Raw genomic sequence first — 17,794 nt, 5'->3', positions numbered from 1 at the left:
AATAGAACATCTTTGGAGGGAGCTGAGAGTCCGTATTGCCCAGCGACAGCCCCGAAACCTGAAGGATCTGGTCAAGACCTACAGGAAACGTATGATCTCTGTAATTGCAAACAAAGGTTTCTCTACCAAATATTAAGTTCTGCTTTTCTGATGTATCAAATACTTATGTCATGCAATAAAATGTAAATTAATTACTTAAAAATCATACAATGTGATTTTCTGGATTTTTGTTTTAGATTCCGTCTCTCACAGTTGAAGTGTACCTATGATAAAAATTACAGACCTCTACATGCTTTGTACAGTGGGGAAAAAAAGTATGGTGGTCCTCTGTAGCTCAGCTGGTAGAGCACGGCGCTTGTAACGCCAAGGTAGTGGGTTCGATCCCCGGGACCACACATACACAAAAAATGTATGCACGCATGACTGTAAGTCGCTTTGGATAAAAGCGTCTGCTAAATGGCATATTATTATTATTATTATTATTATAGTCAGCCACCAATTGTGCAAGTTCTCCCACTTAAAAAGATGAGAGAGGCCTGTAATTTTCATCATAGGTACACGTCAACTATGACAGACAAAATGAGAAAAAAAAATCCAGAAAATCACATTGTAGGATTTTCTATGAATTTATTTGCATATTATGGTGGAAAATAGGTATTTGGTCAATAACAAAAGTTTCTCAATACTTTGTTATATACCCTTTGTTGGCAATGACACAGGTCAAACGTTTTCTGTAAGTCTTCACAAGGTTTTCACACACAGTTGCTCGTATTTTGGCCCATTCCTCCATGCAGATCTCCTCTAGAGCAGTGATGTTTTGGGGCTGTCGCTGGGCAACACAGACTTTCAACTCCCTCCAAAGATTTTCTATTTTGGTTTCATCTGACCATATGACATTCTCCCAATCCTCTTCTGGATCATCCAAATGCACTCTAGCAAACTTCAGACGGGCCTGGACATGTACTGGCTTAAGCAGGGGGACACGTCTGGCACTGCAGGATTTGAGTCCCTGGCGGCGTAGTGTGTTACTGATGGTAGGCTTTGTTACTTTGGTCCCAGCTCTCTGCAGGTCATTCACTAGGTCCCCCCGTGTGGTTCTGGGATTTTTGCTCACCGTTCTTGTGATCATTTTGACCCCACGGGGTGAGATCTTGCGTGGCGCCCCAGATCGAGGGAGATTATCAGTGGTCTTGTATGTCTTCCATTTCCTAATAATTGCTCCCACAGTTGATTTCTTCAAACCAAGCTGCTTACCTATTGCAGATTCAGTCTTCCCAGCCTGGTGCATGTCTACAATTTTGTTTCTGGTGTCCTTTGACAGCTCTTTGGTCTTGGCCATAGTGGAGTTTGGAGTGTGACTGTTTGAGGTTGTGGACAGGTGTCTTTTATACTGATAACAAGTTCAAACAGGTGCCATTAATACAGGTAACGAGTGGAGGACAGAGGATCCTCTTGAAGAAGAAGTTACAGGTCTGTGAGAGCCAGAAATCTTGCTTGTTTGTAGGTGACCAAATACTTATTTTCCACCACAATTTGCAAATAAATTCATAAAAAATCCTACAATGTGATTTTCTGGAGGAAAAAAATCTCAATTTTTCTGTCATAGTTGACGTATACCTATGATGAAAATTACAGGCCTCTCTCATCTTTTTAAGTGGGAAACTTGCACAATTGGTGGCTGACTAAATACTTTTTTTCCCCACTGTAAGTAGGAAAACCTGCAAAATCGGCAGTGTATCAAATACTTGTTTTCCCCACTGTAGCTAGCTCTTTCAAAGTGTTCAAAACACGAAGGCCATACAAATGTAATGTTTAATGGATAAATTTTTTGGAAAAGTGAGACGAGCGGAAAAAAGAAGGCGGCTAAAAAGAGGCATTGTTCAGACATAATCTGAGCGGAAGTTGTGTATCTCTTTACTGGAATCTTGAGGACATTCTTTAACTATAATCTTGCAATTTGTCGTTTCAACTTTTCACATTTTCAGATATTTATTTGTATTTTACATTTAAGAAAAGTGAAAAATGGCATCCTTTAAACATTACATTTAATTTGTATGGCCTTAGCTTACCTCATCCGCCACTATTGTGAAAAACCCAACTCGGTAATAATGATCATAGGAATGGATTCTTTAAGTGTTCAAAGTGTCTAAATGTACCTTACCTGCGACCAGTGGGAGACACCCAACTCAACTTGGTTTATTAGGCTTGGATATTGAAACTCAATTCATGAATTGAAAAGTGTAATTTATTTTAAATTGTACAATTCATGAATTGAATTCCAAGTTACTCGCTAAACTGATAGATTTGAAATCGATTTGACCCCGATCCTGCTGTACATTATTGCACTGCAAAGGGTGTTCCAATTTTAAACACACTTTGAACAAAATTGGATTTGATTAGATGTAAAAAGATAATCTGACCCTCTGTGCCCTCTGTAGGAGTATGCCAAGCTGGCGTGTAGTAAGACCCACGCGTGCGGCCACCCCTGTGGCGGGGTGAAGAACGAGGAGAGCTGCCTGCCCTGTCTGCACGGCTGCGACAAGAGCACAGGCTGCCTGAAACAGGACGCCGACGACATGTGCATGATCTGCTTCACAGAGGCACTCTCTGCCGCTCCCGCTGTCCAGGTACATTAAACTGTACACATAATTAAATACGAATACTATTATTAATAGTATATTGTATCTCTATGATATTCTATGACTTGCTTGAATCAGATGGTGACTCACACCTGGGTTAAATTAGTATCCGTTTTCTTTCAAATATATATACAGTGCCTTCGGAAAGTATTCAGACCTCTTGACTTTTTCCACATTTAGTTAAGTTACAGCCTTATTCTAAAATGGATTAAATAAATAAAAATGTAATCAATCTACACACAATACCCCGTAATGACAAAGCAAAAACAGGTTTTTAGACATTTTTGCAAATGTATAATATATATATATATATATATATATATACTTTTTTTTTAAAACCTTATTTATATAAGTACTCAGACCCTTTGCTATGAGACTCGAAATTGAGCTCAGGTACATCCTGTTTACATTGATCATCCTTGAGATGTTTCTACAACTTAATTGGAGTCCACCTGTGGTAAATTAAATTGATTGGACATGATTTGGAAAGGCACACACCTGTCTATATAAGGTCACACAGTTGACTGTGCATGTCAGAGCAAAAACCAAGCCATGAGGTCGAAGGAATTGTCCGTAGAGCTACGAGACAGGATTGTGTCAAGGCACAGATCTGGGGAAGGGTATCAAAAAATTTCTGCATCTCTGGAGAGACCTGAAAATCAATGTGCAGCGACGCTCCCCATCCAACCTGACAAAGCTTGAGAGGATCTGCAGAGAAGAATGGGAGAAACTCCCCAAATACAGGTGTGCCAAGCTTGTAGCATCATACCCAAGAAGATGTGAGGCTGTAATCGCTGCTAAAGGTGCTTCAACAAAGTACTGCGTAAAGGGTCTGAATATTTATGTAAATGTGATATTTCCGTTTTTTTTTTTTTTTTTTGGCAAAAAATTATAAAAACCTGTTTTTGCTTTGTTATTATGGGGTATTGTTTGTAGATCGATGAGGGGGGGGGGGAAACAATTTATTCTATTTTAGAATAAGGCTGTAACCTAACAAAATGTGGAAAAAGTAAAGAGGTCTGGAAGCTTTCCAAACGCACTGTGTATATATATATTTATTTATTTATTTATTTACATATTAATTTGTGCCAGAGTGCCAGATGGGTAGAATTTGAACTTTTGGGACTATTCCATTGGTTTCAATTTTTGAAAAGAAATAACAAATACTGTTTGAACCAAGGATTCTTGTATGCCACAGATGTGTTCGGGTTCGAGGTCAGGTTCTATGTGTGTGGTTCTGTTCTGTTCCTCAGCTGGACTGCAGTCACGTGTTCCATCTCCAGTGTACCCGTCGTGTTCTGGACAACCGCTGGCTCGGGCCCAGGATCACCTTCGGCTTCATGTCCTGCCCAATCTGCAAGGTACTATTTACCTTATGTAGCCCCGCCCACTTGACCTGAGTGGTTGTCTTTCAACTTCCGGCCTATTGACACACAAGCAAAACCATGGTTATATATGAAATAAATGTTGCGTTATCGTTTAGTATAAGCACTCGGAAGCCAACATTAGCATAATTAGCATTCCCATAGAACTAACATGACATAGACTCTATCTAATGGTCGTTATCCGTACAGGCTGTATTCCTTTTTAATCGAAGATCAATGCTTGAAAGTTCAAATGTTGTTAGACACAGAATCCCAATGACAAAAGACAGTAATAGTGCTGAAATGTTTTGATGTAGATAACATTAAGATATTTGCAATAGGTTGTACCCAATAATTTATATATACACTAGATGACTGATAGGTGGCACTGCCCCAACATTGTAGAAAAATATTAGCTATAGAAATGCATTTATTAATGTCTACATTCTTTTTTGGACACATTTATTCATTTACAGACACCTTAAGCCATTATTTGAAGTTATATTATGTGAGCTAAAAATGTAAATAAAACTAGCTAACCTTCGATTTTGAATCTATGGGAATGCTAATGATGCTAATAATAATAATACATTTAAAATGTATAGCACTAAGGTTATCTAAAAGCTCTACTGAGGAAAAAATACGAACAATTACATACAATAAAAACAACATACATTTAGGATCAAGGCCCGTTTCAAAATTTCTTAGTGATGGAGCGGCTCTTAGATGGTCAGGGAGAGCGTTCCATAGGTGAGGGGCAAGGGAGCTGAAGGCTCGGTCCCCCATAGTTCGGAGACGTGTCTTGGGGACTTGAAGCAGTAGGGAGTAGCTAGAGCGGAGAGTGCGAGATGGCTCTCTGATTGAGATGAGGTCGCTGATGTATTTGTATTTATTATGTATCCCCATTAGCTGCTGCCAAGCATTAGCTGCTGCCAAGATTTCACAACACATTAAGTGTGTGCCCTCAGGCCACTACTCTACTACCACATACAGTATCTACAACACAAAATCCATGTGTGTGTATTGTGCGTATGTTATCGTGTGTTTGTATGCATGTGTCTGTGCCTATGTTTGTTTCTTCACAGTCCCTGTTATATTTGTATCTGTTTTTTAAAATCTAATGTTACTGCTTGCATGAGTTACTTGATGTGGAATAGAGTTCCATGTAGTCATGGCTCTATGTAGTACTGTGCGCCTCCCATAGTCTGTTATGGACTTGAGGACTGTGAAGAGACACAAATACAAGTAGTGATGAAGTCAATCTCTCCTCCACTTACAGCCAGGAGAGATTGACATGCATATTATTAATGTTAGCTTTCTGTGTACATCTAAGGGCCAGCTGTGCTACCCTGTTTCTTGGCAATTGCAATCTTACTAAGTCCCTCTTTGTGGCACCTGACCACACGACTGAACAGTAGTCCAGGTGCGACAAAACTAGGGCCTGTAGGACCTGCCTTGTTGATAGTGCTGTTAAGAAAGCAGTGCAGCGTTTTATGGACAGACTTCTCCCCATTTTAGCTACTGTTGTATCAATATGTTTTGACCATGACAGTTTATAATCCAAGGTTACTCCAAGCAGTTTAGTCACCTCAACTTGTTTAACTTCCACATTCATTACAATATTTAGTTGAGGATTAGTGAATGTTTTGTCCCAAATACAATGCTTTTAGTTTTTGAAATATTTAGGACTAACTTATTCCTTGCCACCCATTCTGAAACTAACTGCAGCTCTTTGTTAAGTGTTGCAGTCATTTCAGTCGCTGTAGTAGCTGACGTGTATAGTGTTGAGTCATCCGCATACTAGACACACTGACTTTACTCCAAGCTAGTGGCATGTCGTTACTAAAAATTGAAAAAAAGTAATGGGCCTAGACAGCTGCCCTGGGTAATTCCTGATTCTACCTGGATTATGTTGGATAGGCTTCCATTAAAGAACACCCTCTGTGTTCTGTTAGACAGGTAACTCTTTATCCACAATATAGCAGGGGGTGTAATGCCATAACACATACGTTTTTCCAGAAGCAGACTGACGGATAATGTCAAAGCCGCACTGAAGTATAACAAAACAGCCCCCACAATCTTTTTATCATCAATTTCTCTCAGCCAGTCATAAGTCATTTGTGTAACTGCTGTGCTTGTTGAATGTCCTTCCCTACATAAGGGACCGAAATGTCCAAAAAAGAGGGCTTTTCCCTTACCTATAAGCGTGCTGAAAGTCTGTTGTCAATTTGTTTATTGTAAAATAGCATTGTATCTGGTCAAACACCATTTTTTCGTAACAGGCTGATTGGTAGGCTATTTGAGCCAGTAAAGTGGGCTTTACTATTCTTAGGTAGGAGAATGACGTTTGCTTCCCTACAGGCCTGAGGGCACACACTTTCTAGTAGGCTTAAATTGAAGATATGGCAAATAGGAGTGGCAATATCGTCCGCTATTATCCAATTTTTCATCCAAGTTGTCAGACCCTGGTGGCTTGTCATTGTTGATAGACAACAACAAAAAATTTAACCTCTTCCACACTCACTTTACGGAATTCAAAATTACAATGCTAATCTTTCATAATTTGGTCAGATATACTTGTATGTGTAGTGAGCGTTTGTTGCTGGCATGTCATGCCTACATTGACTAATCTTGCCAATGAAAGAATCATTTAAAGTAGTTGGCAATATCAGTGGGTTTTGTGATGAATGAGCCATCTGATTCAATGAATGATGGAGCAGTGTTTGCCATTTTTGCCAACATTTCATTTAAGGTGCGCCAACGCTTTACTATCATTCTTTGTCATTTATCTTTGTTGCATAGTGTAGATTCTTCTTTTTTTTTTTACTCAGTTTAGTCACATGATTTCTCAATTTGCAGTAAGTTTGCCAATCGGTTGTGCAGCCAGACTTATTTGCCATTCCTTTTGCCTCATCCCTCTCAACCATACGATTTTTTAATTCCTCTTTAATCCACTGGAATTCAACAGTTTTTACAGTCATTTTCTTAATGGGTGCATGCTTATTAGTAACTGGGATAAGCAATTTCATGTGCAGCATCTGGTGCAGCATCTGGTTGCTCCTCATTACACACCACAGACCAACACATATTATTTACATCAACAACATAGGAATCACTACAAAACTTATTGTATGACCTCTTATACACTATATTAGGCCCAGCCTTTGGAACTTTGGTTTTCCTAGATATGGCTACTATATTGTGATCACTACATCCGATGGATTTGGATACTGCTTTAAAGTACATTTCTGCAGCATTAGTAAAGATGTGATCAAAACATGTTGATAACTAACCTGGTAGGTTGACTGATAACCTGAATAAGGTTGCAGGCACTAGTTACAGTTTGAAGCTTTCTCTTGAGTGGGCAGCCTGATGAAAGCCAGTCAATATTTATATCACCCAGAAATTATACCTCTATTTATATCACATACATGATCAAGCATTTCACATGTTATCCAGATACTGACTGTTAGCACTTGGTGGTCTATAGCAGCTTCCCACCAGAATGGGCTTTAGGTAAGGCAGATGAACCTGCAGCCATATTACTTCAACAGTATTTAACATGAGATCCTCTCTAAGCTTTACAGGAATGTTGTTCTGAATATAAACGGCAACACCTCCACCTTTGGTATTTCAGTCGTTTCTGTAGATAAGGGTTGCCCAACCCTGTTCCTGGAGAGCTACCCTCCTGTAGGTTTTCCCTCCAACCCCAGGTGTTACTAACCTGATTCATCTTATCAACCTGCTAATTATTATAATCAGGTGTGCTAGATTAGGGTTGTAGCAAAAACCTACAGGACGGTAGCTCTCCAGGAACAGTGTTGGGCTGTCCGGTTGTAGATGTTAACCATGTATTGCTACCACTGTATCATCAAAGGTGTTATCTACACCATCCCCTCTGGTTTGGGCTTAGTGGGAGTATCATTTGGTTTTCAACAGGACAATGACCCGAACCCCACCTCCAGGCTGTGTAAGGGCTATTTGACCAAGTAGAGTGATGGAGTGCTGCATCAGATGACCTGTCCTCCACAATCACCCAACTTCAACACAATTGAAATGGTTTGGGATGAGTTGGACCGCAGAGTGAAGGAAAAGCAGCCAACAAGTGCTCAGCATATGTGGGACCTCCTTCAAGACTGTTGGAAAAACATTCCTCATTAAGCTGGTTGAGAGAATGCCAAGAGTGTGCAAAGCTGTCACCAAGGCAAAGGGTGGCTACTTTGAAGAATCTCAAATCGAAAATATATTTTGATTTAACACTTTTTTGGTTACTACATGGTTCCATATGTGCTATTTCATAGCTTTGATGTCTTCACTATTATTCTACAATGTAGAAAATAGTTTTAAAAAAATACAGAAAACCCTTGAATGAGTAGATGTGTCCAAACTTTTGACTGGTACTGTATTTTATAACAGGATTCTTTAAAGAGCTGTATTTTGTATTTTCAAAATATAAAATATTTTTCAACAGTCCTGATAGAAAGATATATAGGGCCTATTTATTCTAAAATAAGTTGAAATTGGAAATTTTTTTAGTGTTCACATGTATTTGTATTTATTATGGATCCCCATTAGCTGCTGCCAACGCAGCAGCTACTCTTCCTGGGGTCCAGCAAAATTATGGCAGTTATACATTTTTAAAAACATTACCATACATTCACAACAGATTTCACAAGATTAAGTTTGAGCCAATCATTTTCACCTCTTCCACACGTATTTTGTTGCTGGCATGTCATGCCTAAGTTTGCTAATCTTGCCAATGGAAAAATCATTAAAGTAGTTGGGTTTAGTGATGAATGAGCCATCTGATTCAATGAATGATGGAGGGGAGTTTGCCTTTTTTCCCAAAATGTAATTTAAGGTGCTCCAGAGCGTTTTACTATAATTCTTTGTCATTTATCTTCATTTCATAGTTTCTTCTTCTTTTTATTCAGTTTAGTCACATGATTTCTCAATTTGTAGTGCGTTTGCCAATCGGTTGTACAGCCAGACCTATTTGCCATTTCTTTTGCCTCATCCCTCTCAACCATACAAGTTTCCAATTCCTCATCAATCCATGGGGATTTAACAGTTTTACAGTCATTTTCTTATTGGGGGCATGCTTATTAGTAACTGGGATAAGCAATTTCATAAATGTGTCAAGTGCAGCGTCTGGTTGCTCCTCATTACACACCACAGACCAACAAATATTATTTACATCAACAACATAGGAAACAGTACAAAACGTATTGTATGACCTCTTATACACTATATTAGGCCCAGCCTTTGGAACTTAGGTTTTCCTAGATATGGTTACTATATTGTGATCACTACATCCGATGGATTTACAGTGAGGGAAAAAAGTATTTGATCCCCTGCTGATTTTGTACGTTTGCCCACTGACAAAGAAATGATCAGTCTATAATTTTAATGGTAGGTTTATTTGAACAGTGAGAGACAGAATAACAACAACAAAATCCAGAAAAACGCATGTCAAAAATGTTATAAATTGATTTGCATTTTAATGAGGGAAATAAGTATTTGACCCCCTCTCAATCAGAAAGATTTCTGGCTCCCAGGTGTCTTTTATACAGGTAACGAGCTGAGATTAGGAGCACACTCTTAAAGGGAGTGCTCCTAATCTCAGCTTGTTACCTGTATAAAAGACACCTGTCCACAGAAGCAATCAATCAATCAGATTCCAAACTCTCCACCATGGCCAAGACCAAAGAGCTCTCCAAGGATGTCAGGGACAAGATTGTAGACCTACACAAGGCTGGAATGGGCTACAAGACCATTGCCAAGCAGCTTGGTGAGAAGGTGACAACAGTTGGTGCGATTATTCGCAAATGGAAGAAACACAAAATAACTGTCAATCTCCCTCGGCCTGGGGCTCCATACAAGATCTCACCTCGTGGAGTTGCAATGATCATGAGAACGGTGAGGAATCAGCCCAGAACTACACGGGAGGATCTTGTCAATGATCTCAAGGCAGCTGGGACCATAGTCACCAAGAAAACAATTGGTAACACACTATGCCGTGAAGGACTGAAATCCTGCAGCGCCCGCAAGGTTCCCCTGCTCAAGAAAGCACATATACAGGCCAGTCTGAAGTTTGCCAATGAACATCTGAATGATTCAGAGGAGAACTGGGTGAAAGTGTTGTGGTCAGATGAGACCAAAATCGAGCTCTTTGGCATCAACTCAACTCGCCGTGTTTGGAGGAGGAGGAATGCTGCCTATGAACCCAAGAACACCATCCCCACCGTCAAACATGGAGGTGGAAACATTATGCTTTGGGGGTGTTTTTCTGCTAAGGGGACAGGACAACTTCACCGCATCAAAGGGACGATGGACGGGGCCTTGTACCGTCAAATCTTGGGTGAGAACCTCCTTCCCTCTGCCAGGGCATTGGAAATGGGTCATGGATGGGTATTCCAGCATGACAATGACCCAAAACGTACGGCCAAGGCAACAAAGGAGTGGCTCAAGAAGAAGCACATTAAGGTCCTGGAGTGGTCTAGCCAGTCTCCAGACCTTAATCCCATAGAAAATCTGTGGAGGGAGCTGAAGGTTCGAGTTGCCAAACGTCAGCCTCAAAATCTTAATGACTTGGAGAAGATCTGCAAAGAGGAGTGAGACAAAATCCCTCCTGAGATGTGTGCAAACCTGGTGGCCAACTACAAGAAACATCTGACCTCTGTGATTGCCAACAAGGGTTTTGCCACCAAGTACTAAGTCATGTTTTGCGGAGAGGTCAAATACTTATTTCCCTCATTAAAATGCAAATCAATTTATAACATTTTTGACATGCGGTTTTCTGGATTTTTTTGTTGTTATTCTGTCTCTCACGGTTGAAATAAACCTAACATAAAAATTATAGACTGATCATTTCTTTGTCAGTGGGCAAACGTAAAAAATCAGCAGGGGATCAAATACTTTTTTCTCTCACTGTAGATGCTGCTTTCAAACAGATTTCAGCAGCATTAGTAAAGATGTGATCAATACATGTTGATGATTTCATTCCTGAGCTGTTTGTAACTACCTGGTAGGTTGACTAATAACCTGAACCAGGTTGCAGGCACTAGTTACAGTTTGAAACTTTCTCTTGAGTGGGCAGCCTGATGAAAGCCAGTCAATATTTAAATCACCATGTTGTTTGCGGACTGCACGACCTAGGCTACACAGTTTTGGTGTATTTCATTCCATTTACGAGTTGGGCCGTACGAACTACCTTCTGTGGCGCCTTGCGGCCGGATGCCGAGCAGTTGCCATACCAAGCACTGATGCAGGTGGTCAAGATGCTCTCAATTGTGCAGCTGTAGAACTTTTTGAGGATCAGAGGGCCCATGCCAAATATTTTCAGCCTCTTGATGGTGAAGAAGCACTTTTCACAACTGTGGTTGTGTGTTTGGACCATTATAGGTCCTTAATGATGTGAACACCAAGGAACTTGAAGCGCTCGATCGTCTCCACTACAGTCCTGTCGATGTGAGTGGGGGTGTTTTCGGCCCTCGGTTTCCTGTAGTCCGCGATCAGCTCCTTTGTCTTGCTGACGTTGTTGTCCTGGCACCACACTGCCAGGTCTCTGACCTCCTCCCTGTAGGCTGTATCATCATCGTCAGTGATCAGGCCTACCACTGTCGTGTTGTTGGCAAACTTAATGATGGTGTTGGAGTCGTGTGCGGCCACGCAGTGGTGGGTGAACAGGGAGTACAGGAGGGGGCTAAGCACGCACAGCTGATGGGCCCCCATGTTGAGGGTCAGCGTGGCAGATGTTTTTGCCTACCCTCACCACCTGGGGGTGGCCCGTCAGAAAGTCCAGTATCCAATTGCAGTGGGATGTGTTTAATCCTACAGGGTCCTTAGCTTAGTGATGACCTTGGAGGGCACTATGGTGTTGAACGCTGAGCTGTAGTCAATGACCAGCATTCTCAAGAAGGTGTTCCTTTTGTCCAGGTGGGAAAGGGCAGTGTGAAGTGCAATAGAGATTGTGTCATCTGTGGGTCTGATGGGGCAGTATGCGAATTGGAGTGGGTCCAGGGTGTTTGGGATGATGGTGTTAATGTGAGCCATGACCAGCCTTTCAAAGCATTTCATGGCTACAGATGTGAGTGCTACAGGGCGATAGTCATTTAGCAAAGTTACCTTGGCGTTCTTGGGCACGGGACTATGGTGGTCTGCTTGAAACATAGGGGGTTTACACATTGAGTCAGGGAGAGGTTGAAAATGTCAGTGAAGACACTTGCCAGCTGGTCAGCGCATGCTCTGAGTACGTGTCCTGGTAATCCGTCTGGCCCTAAAGGTCTTACTCACTTCGGCTATGGTGAGCGTGATCACACAGTTGTCCGGAACAGCTGGTGCTCTCATGCATGGTTCCGTGTTGCTTGCCTCGAATTGAGCATTCAAGGCATTAAGTCTGGTTAACTCGCGTCACTGGGCAGCTTGCAGCTGGGTTTCCCTTTGTAATCTGTGATAGTTTGCAAGCCCTGCCACATCCGACGAGCGTCAGAGCCGGTGTAGTACGATTTGATCTTAGTTCTGTATTGACACTTTGCCTGTTTGATGTTTCATCGGAGTGCGTAGCGGGATTTCTTATAAGCGTCCGGATATGTTTCCCGCTCCTTGAAAGCAGCAGCTCTAGCCTTTAGCTCAGTGTGAATGTTGCCTGTAATCCATGGCTTTTGGTTAGGTTACGTACGGTCACTGTGGGGACTACGCCGTCGATGCACTTATTAATGAAGCCGGTGACTGATGTGGTAAACTCCTCAATGCCATCGGATGAATCCCAGAACATTTTCCAATCTGTGCTAGCGAAACAGTCCTGTAGCTTAGCGTCCGCTTCATCTGACCACTTCCATATTGAGCGCTTCACTGGTAGATCCTGTTTGAGTTTTTGCTTGTAAGCAGGAATTAAGAGGATGGAGTTATGGTCAGATTTGCCAAATGGAAGGCTTTGTATACGTCTCTGTGTGTAGAGTAGAGGTGATCTAGAGTTTTTTTTTGCCTCTAGTAGCACAAGAGAGATGCTGGTAGAAATGAGGTAAAACAGATTTCAGTTTCCCTGCATTAAAATCCCTGGGCACTAGGAGCGCCGCATCTGGGTGAGCATTTTCTTGTTTGCTTATGGCCCTATACAGCTCATTGAGTGTGGTCTTAGTGCCAGCATTGGTCTGGTGGTAAATAGACAGCTATGAAAAATATAAAATATAGAGAAAACTCTCTTGGTAAATAGTGAGGTAATCTAACTCAGGCGAGCAGAACCTGGAGACTTCCTTAATATTAGAGATCGCGCACCAACTGTTGTTGACAGAGACACGCCCCTATCCCCTCAGCTTACCCGACGCAGCTGTCCTGCCGATGCATAGAAAAAACAGCTACATTTATATTTTCCATGTCCTTGTTCAGCCAGGACTCTATGAAACATAGGTTATTACAGTTCTTCAGAGTACGTTGATAGGATAGTCTCGAACTGAGCTCGTCCAGTTTACATTCCAGTGATTGCATGTTCGCCAATAGAACAGTGTGTAAGGGCAACTTAACCACTTGCCGTAGCATTCTCGTTGGGTATCCTGCATGCCGGCCCCTATTGCGCCACCTCCTCCAAGTGACGGGGATTTGGGCCTGGTCTGGGATGTGAATTATTTATTTAGCCTCTGATTCGTTGAAATAGACGTCCTCATCCAAAACGAGGTTAGTCATCGCTGTTTTGATGTCCTGAAGCTCTTTTCGGTCATTTGAAACAATGGCCGAAACATTATGTACCAAAAAAGTTAGGACCAGCGCAAAAAAACACACAAAATAGCACAATTGGTCCGGAGCCATCCCCTCCGGCGCCATTCTCAAATTCATCCCTCTGCCCTTCTGACTCACAGTCCTCCTACCTTTATGGTCTACTCTCCAATGTCCTATCTGGTCAATAAAACAAAACAAAAAATACAAAAACTCCAATGTTGCAATGAGTTGTGTAGAGTTGGGGACTTGAGTTCTCAAATTTACCAATTGACCTTACAGAGATTCATATCTTCCTGATTTTCAATGTAACTTGCTTGGATCATAACAGCTCTGGCTCAGTTTGTTTGAACTAACATTGTGCGAACCGAGTTAAGGATAGAAAATTTACTTGAGACTTGACTGTTGCGTTTTTCCTCCCAGAACAAGATCAACCACTTGGTCATCAAGGACCTGCTGGACCCTATCAAGGAGCTGTTTGAGGACGTACGGAGGAAAGCTCTGATGAGAATGGAGTACGAGGGGCTGCACAAGAGCGAGGCCATCACCACGCCCGGTGCCCGCTTCCACAACGATCCGGCCGGCTTCGCAATGAACCGATACGCCTACTACGTCTGCTACAAGTGCAAGAAGGTAATCAGAATTAAGTTTCATAATAGAATGGATGTTTCCCTTAAAGGGCTAGTTCACTTTATAAAGTTTAAAGTTAGTCTATTCAGTGTTGTGTCAATTCGAAAAAAGAACCTAATTAGCATAATCAAAACATCAGTTTAAGCAAAACAATTATAAACATTTGCATGGAAAATGGCAGCCTTCCCATCTGCGGTGGAAGGTGGCCGAACTACAGTGGTGTTTGTCAGACAATGAGATATCCTGAAAATCGGTCTTCTCACAAAAACGTCTGTACAGTTTAGCCTACAAACTAATATGACCCCTCTATGGAAAGATTAGACTCTCACGAACACGTACATATTTTGCTGTAGGACGCACACAAGACTCGTCTGTATATACGGAACAGGGTTTCTGTTAGCCGGTAAATGCCAGCTTTTGGCCGATAATTCTTTTTATGAAAAGCCGATAAATCAAATTGTCCCCCTAAAAAAATACATTGCAAAATAATGGTTTTTATTAATTGATGGAAATAACAGTCGATGTGCTCCAACTTCAAAGGCAAATATACTTTATAGGCTAATAAATCCTCAAGCTGCTTGGAAATTAGTGTTGGTTGTGTGTGTTTTTATTTTTACTCACACAAAAGACACCAGGTACTCATAAGGGACTTCAGCTAAGTGTACCTCGACTTGGCAAAATTGGAAAAGATTGTGTTGATTATCCCCATTTCCAGAGTGCCCGCCGAGATGGAATTATTTCTCCAAAACAGAGTAAAGACGGCCTCAAGATCGCGCCTTCTTGAGGACAAAGTAACGAAGCTGATGCGCATCGCAATTGGTGCTTATTCAGAAGCACTTGGAAACGAAACATTGTTGCCAACTATTCACATCGGATGTCTAGATGTTCAATCAATAGGCAGCCAACTGCATATAGTAGGAAACAGAGTTATCAATAAGCCACATATATCACACATGACAAAAGTCACGACCCCACGATAGTTCAAATTACAATAAACATAACATTTATTAACATCATCCAGTAGAACTGTAAAAAGAGAGTGATATAATTTGAGCTTTGGAAACAAGTGCTTTTATAAATGCGTGGCGCGGGCCAGGAGCATTGTACAATAAGCTTTCTCCCAATGAACCAGCCTTAACGAATGTTGTTTATTTACATATCGAATTTGATTGTCCAACATCAGTTATATAATTTCTTCATTCTTCAAAAAATAATATACAGTGGGGAGAACAAGTATTTGATACACTGCCGATTTTGCAGGTTTTCCTACTTACAAAGCATGTAGAGGTCTGTAATTTTTATCATAGGTACACTTCAACAGTGAGAGACGGAATCTAAAACAAAAATCCAGATAATCACATTGTATGATTTTTAAGTAATTAATTTGCATTTTATTGCATGACATAAGTATTTGATCACCTACCAACCAGTAAGAATTCCGGCTCTCACAGACCTGTTAGTTTTTCTTTAAGAAGCCCTCCTGTTCTCCACTCATTACCTGTATTAACTGCACCTGTTTGAACTCGTTACCTGTATAAAAGACACCTGTCCACACACTCAATTAAACAGACTCCAACCTCTCCACAATGGCCAAGACCAGAGAGCTGTGTAAGGACATCAGGGATAAAATTGTAGACCTGCACAAGGCTGGGATGGGCTACAGGACAATAGGCAAGCAGCTTGGTGAGAAGGCAACAACTGTTGGCGCAATTATTAGAAAATGGAAGAAGTTCAAGATGACGGTCAATCACCCTCGGTCTGGGGCTCCATGCAAGATCTCACCTCGTGGGGCATCAATGATCATGAGGAAGGTGAGGGATCAGCCCAGAACTACACGGCAGGACCTGGTCAATGACCTGAAGAGAGCTGGGACCACAGTCTCAAAGAAAACCATTAGTAACACACTACGCCGTCATGGATTAAAATCCTGCAGCGCACGCAAGGTCCCCCTGCTCAAGCCAGCGCATGTCCAGGCCCGTCTGAAGTTTGCCAATGACCATCTGGATGATCCAGAGGAGGAATGGGAGAAGGTAATGTGGTCTGATGAGACAAAAATAGAGCTTTTTGGTCTAAACTCCACTCGCTGTGTTTGAAGGAAGAAGAAGGATGAGTACAACCCCAAGAACACCATCCCAACCGTGAAGCATGGAGGTGGAAACATCATTCTTTGGGGATGCTTTTCTGCAAAGGGGACAGGACGACTGCACCGTATTGAGGGGAGGATGGATGGGGCCATGTATTGCGAGATCTTGGCCAACAACCTCCTTCCCTCAGTAAGAGCATTGAAGATGGGTCTTGGCTGGGTCTTCCAGCATGACAACGACCCGAAACACACAGCCAGGGCAACTAAGGAGTGGCTCCGTAAGAAGCATCTCAAGGTCCTGGAGTGGCCTAGCCAGTCTCCAGACCTGAACCCAATAGAAAATCTTTGGAGGGAGCTGAAAGTCCGTATTTCCCAGTGACAGCCCCGAAACCTGATGGATCTGGAGAAGGTCTGTATGGAGGAGTGGGCCAAAATCCCTGCTGCAGTGTGTGCAAACCTGGTCAAGACCTACAGGAAACGTATGATCTCTGTAATTGCAAACAAAGGTTTCTGTACCAAATATTAAGTTCTGCTTTTCTGATGTATCAAATACTTATGTCATGCAATAAAATGCAAATTAATTATTTAAAAATCATACAATGTGATTTTCTGGATTTTTGTTTTAGATTCCGTCTCTCACAGTTGAAGTGTACCTATGATAAAAATTACAGACCTCTACATGCTTTGTAAGTAGGAAAACATGCAAAATCGGCAGTGTATCAAATACTTGTTCTCCCCACTGTATATGTATGCACTCACTAACTGTAAGTCGCTCTGGATAAGAGCGTCTGCTAAATGACTAAAATGTAAAATGGGTAGAAGCTGTTAAGGAGCCTTTTGGTCCCAGACTTGGCATTCTGGTACTGCTTGCCGTGCGGTAGCAGAGAGAACAGACTGTGACTTGGGTGGCTGGATGTGATGTACTGAGCCATGCGCACTACCCTCTGTGGCGTCTTGCGGTCAGATGCCGACCAGTTGCCATACCAAGCGGTGATGCAACCAGTCAGGATGCTCACGATGGTGCAGGTGAAAAACTTTTGTAGAATTGCAGTGGGAGTGGGGCGGGCTGGCCCGGTCATGGCTAGAAGGATCCAGCTTTTGTCAAATTAACGTCAAAAGTTAGCTAACCCTTTTCCTAACCTTAACCTAATTCTCCTAAGCTGCTACGTAAATTATCCTAACCTGTTACGAAAAGTCAAATCTGACGTTAATTTGACATAAGCTGGATCCCTTCTAGCCATGACCGGCCTGCCCTGGTGTTCGTAGACAGCCATGTTTTGTTATTTATTAGGCCTAATTAAAATGTTAATGCCTAGGCTAAATTAAATTTGAGGCCTAGATTTGTATTTGAAAACAGCTGTGTTTTG

The 17,794-nt window shown here is 41.8% G+C and overlaps 1 protein-coding gene across 2 annotated transcripts in view; it reads left to right on the top strand.

Moving 5' to 3' along the window:
* Positions 1–17,794, top strand: part of mycbp2 (MYC binding protein 2) — a 318,384-nt gene that overhangs the window by 292,786 nt on the left and 7,804 nt on the right. For both annotated transcript variants that reach the window (XM_041843995.2, XM_041843996.2), the window contains 3 exons: positions 2,439–2,627; positions 3,893–4,000; positions 14,138–14,347. In XM_041843995.2, the coding sequence (XP_041699929.1) occupies positions 2,439–2,627; positions 3,893–4,000; positions 14,138–14,347 (507 nt within the window). The remainder of the gene's footprint in view (positions 1–2,438; positions 2,628–3,892; positions 4,001–14,137; positions 14,348–17,794) is intronic.

Source organism: Coregonus clupeaformis, chromosome 23 (assembly GCF_020615455.1).
Source record: "Coregonus clupeaformis isolate EN_2021a chromosome 23, ASM2061545v1, whole genome shotgun sequence".
Lineage (NCBI taxonomy): Eukaryota > Metazoa > Chordata > Actinopteri > Salmoniformes > Salmonidae > Coregonus > Coregonus clupeaformis.
The sequence above is the reverse complement of the archived record's forward strand: the minus strand, read 5'-3'. Positions and strand labels throughout refer to the sequence as shown.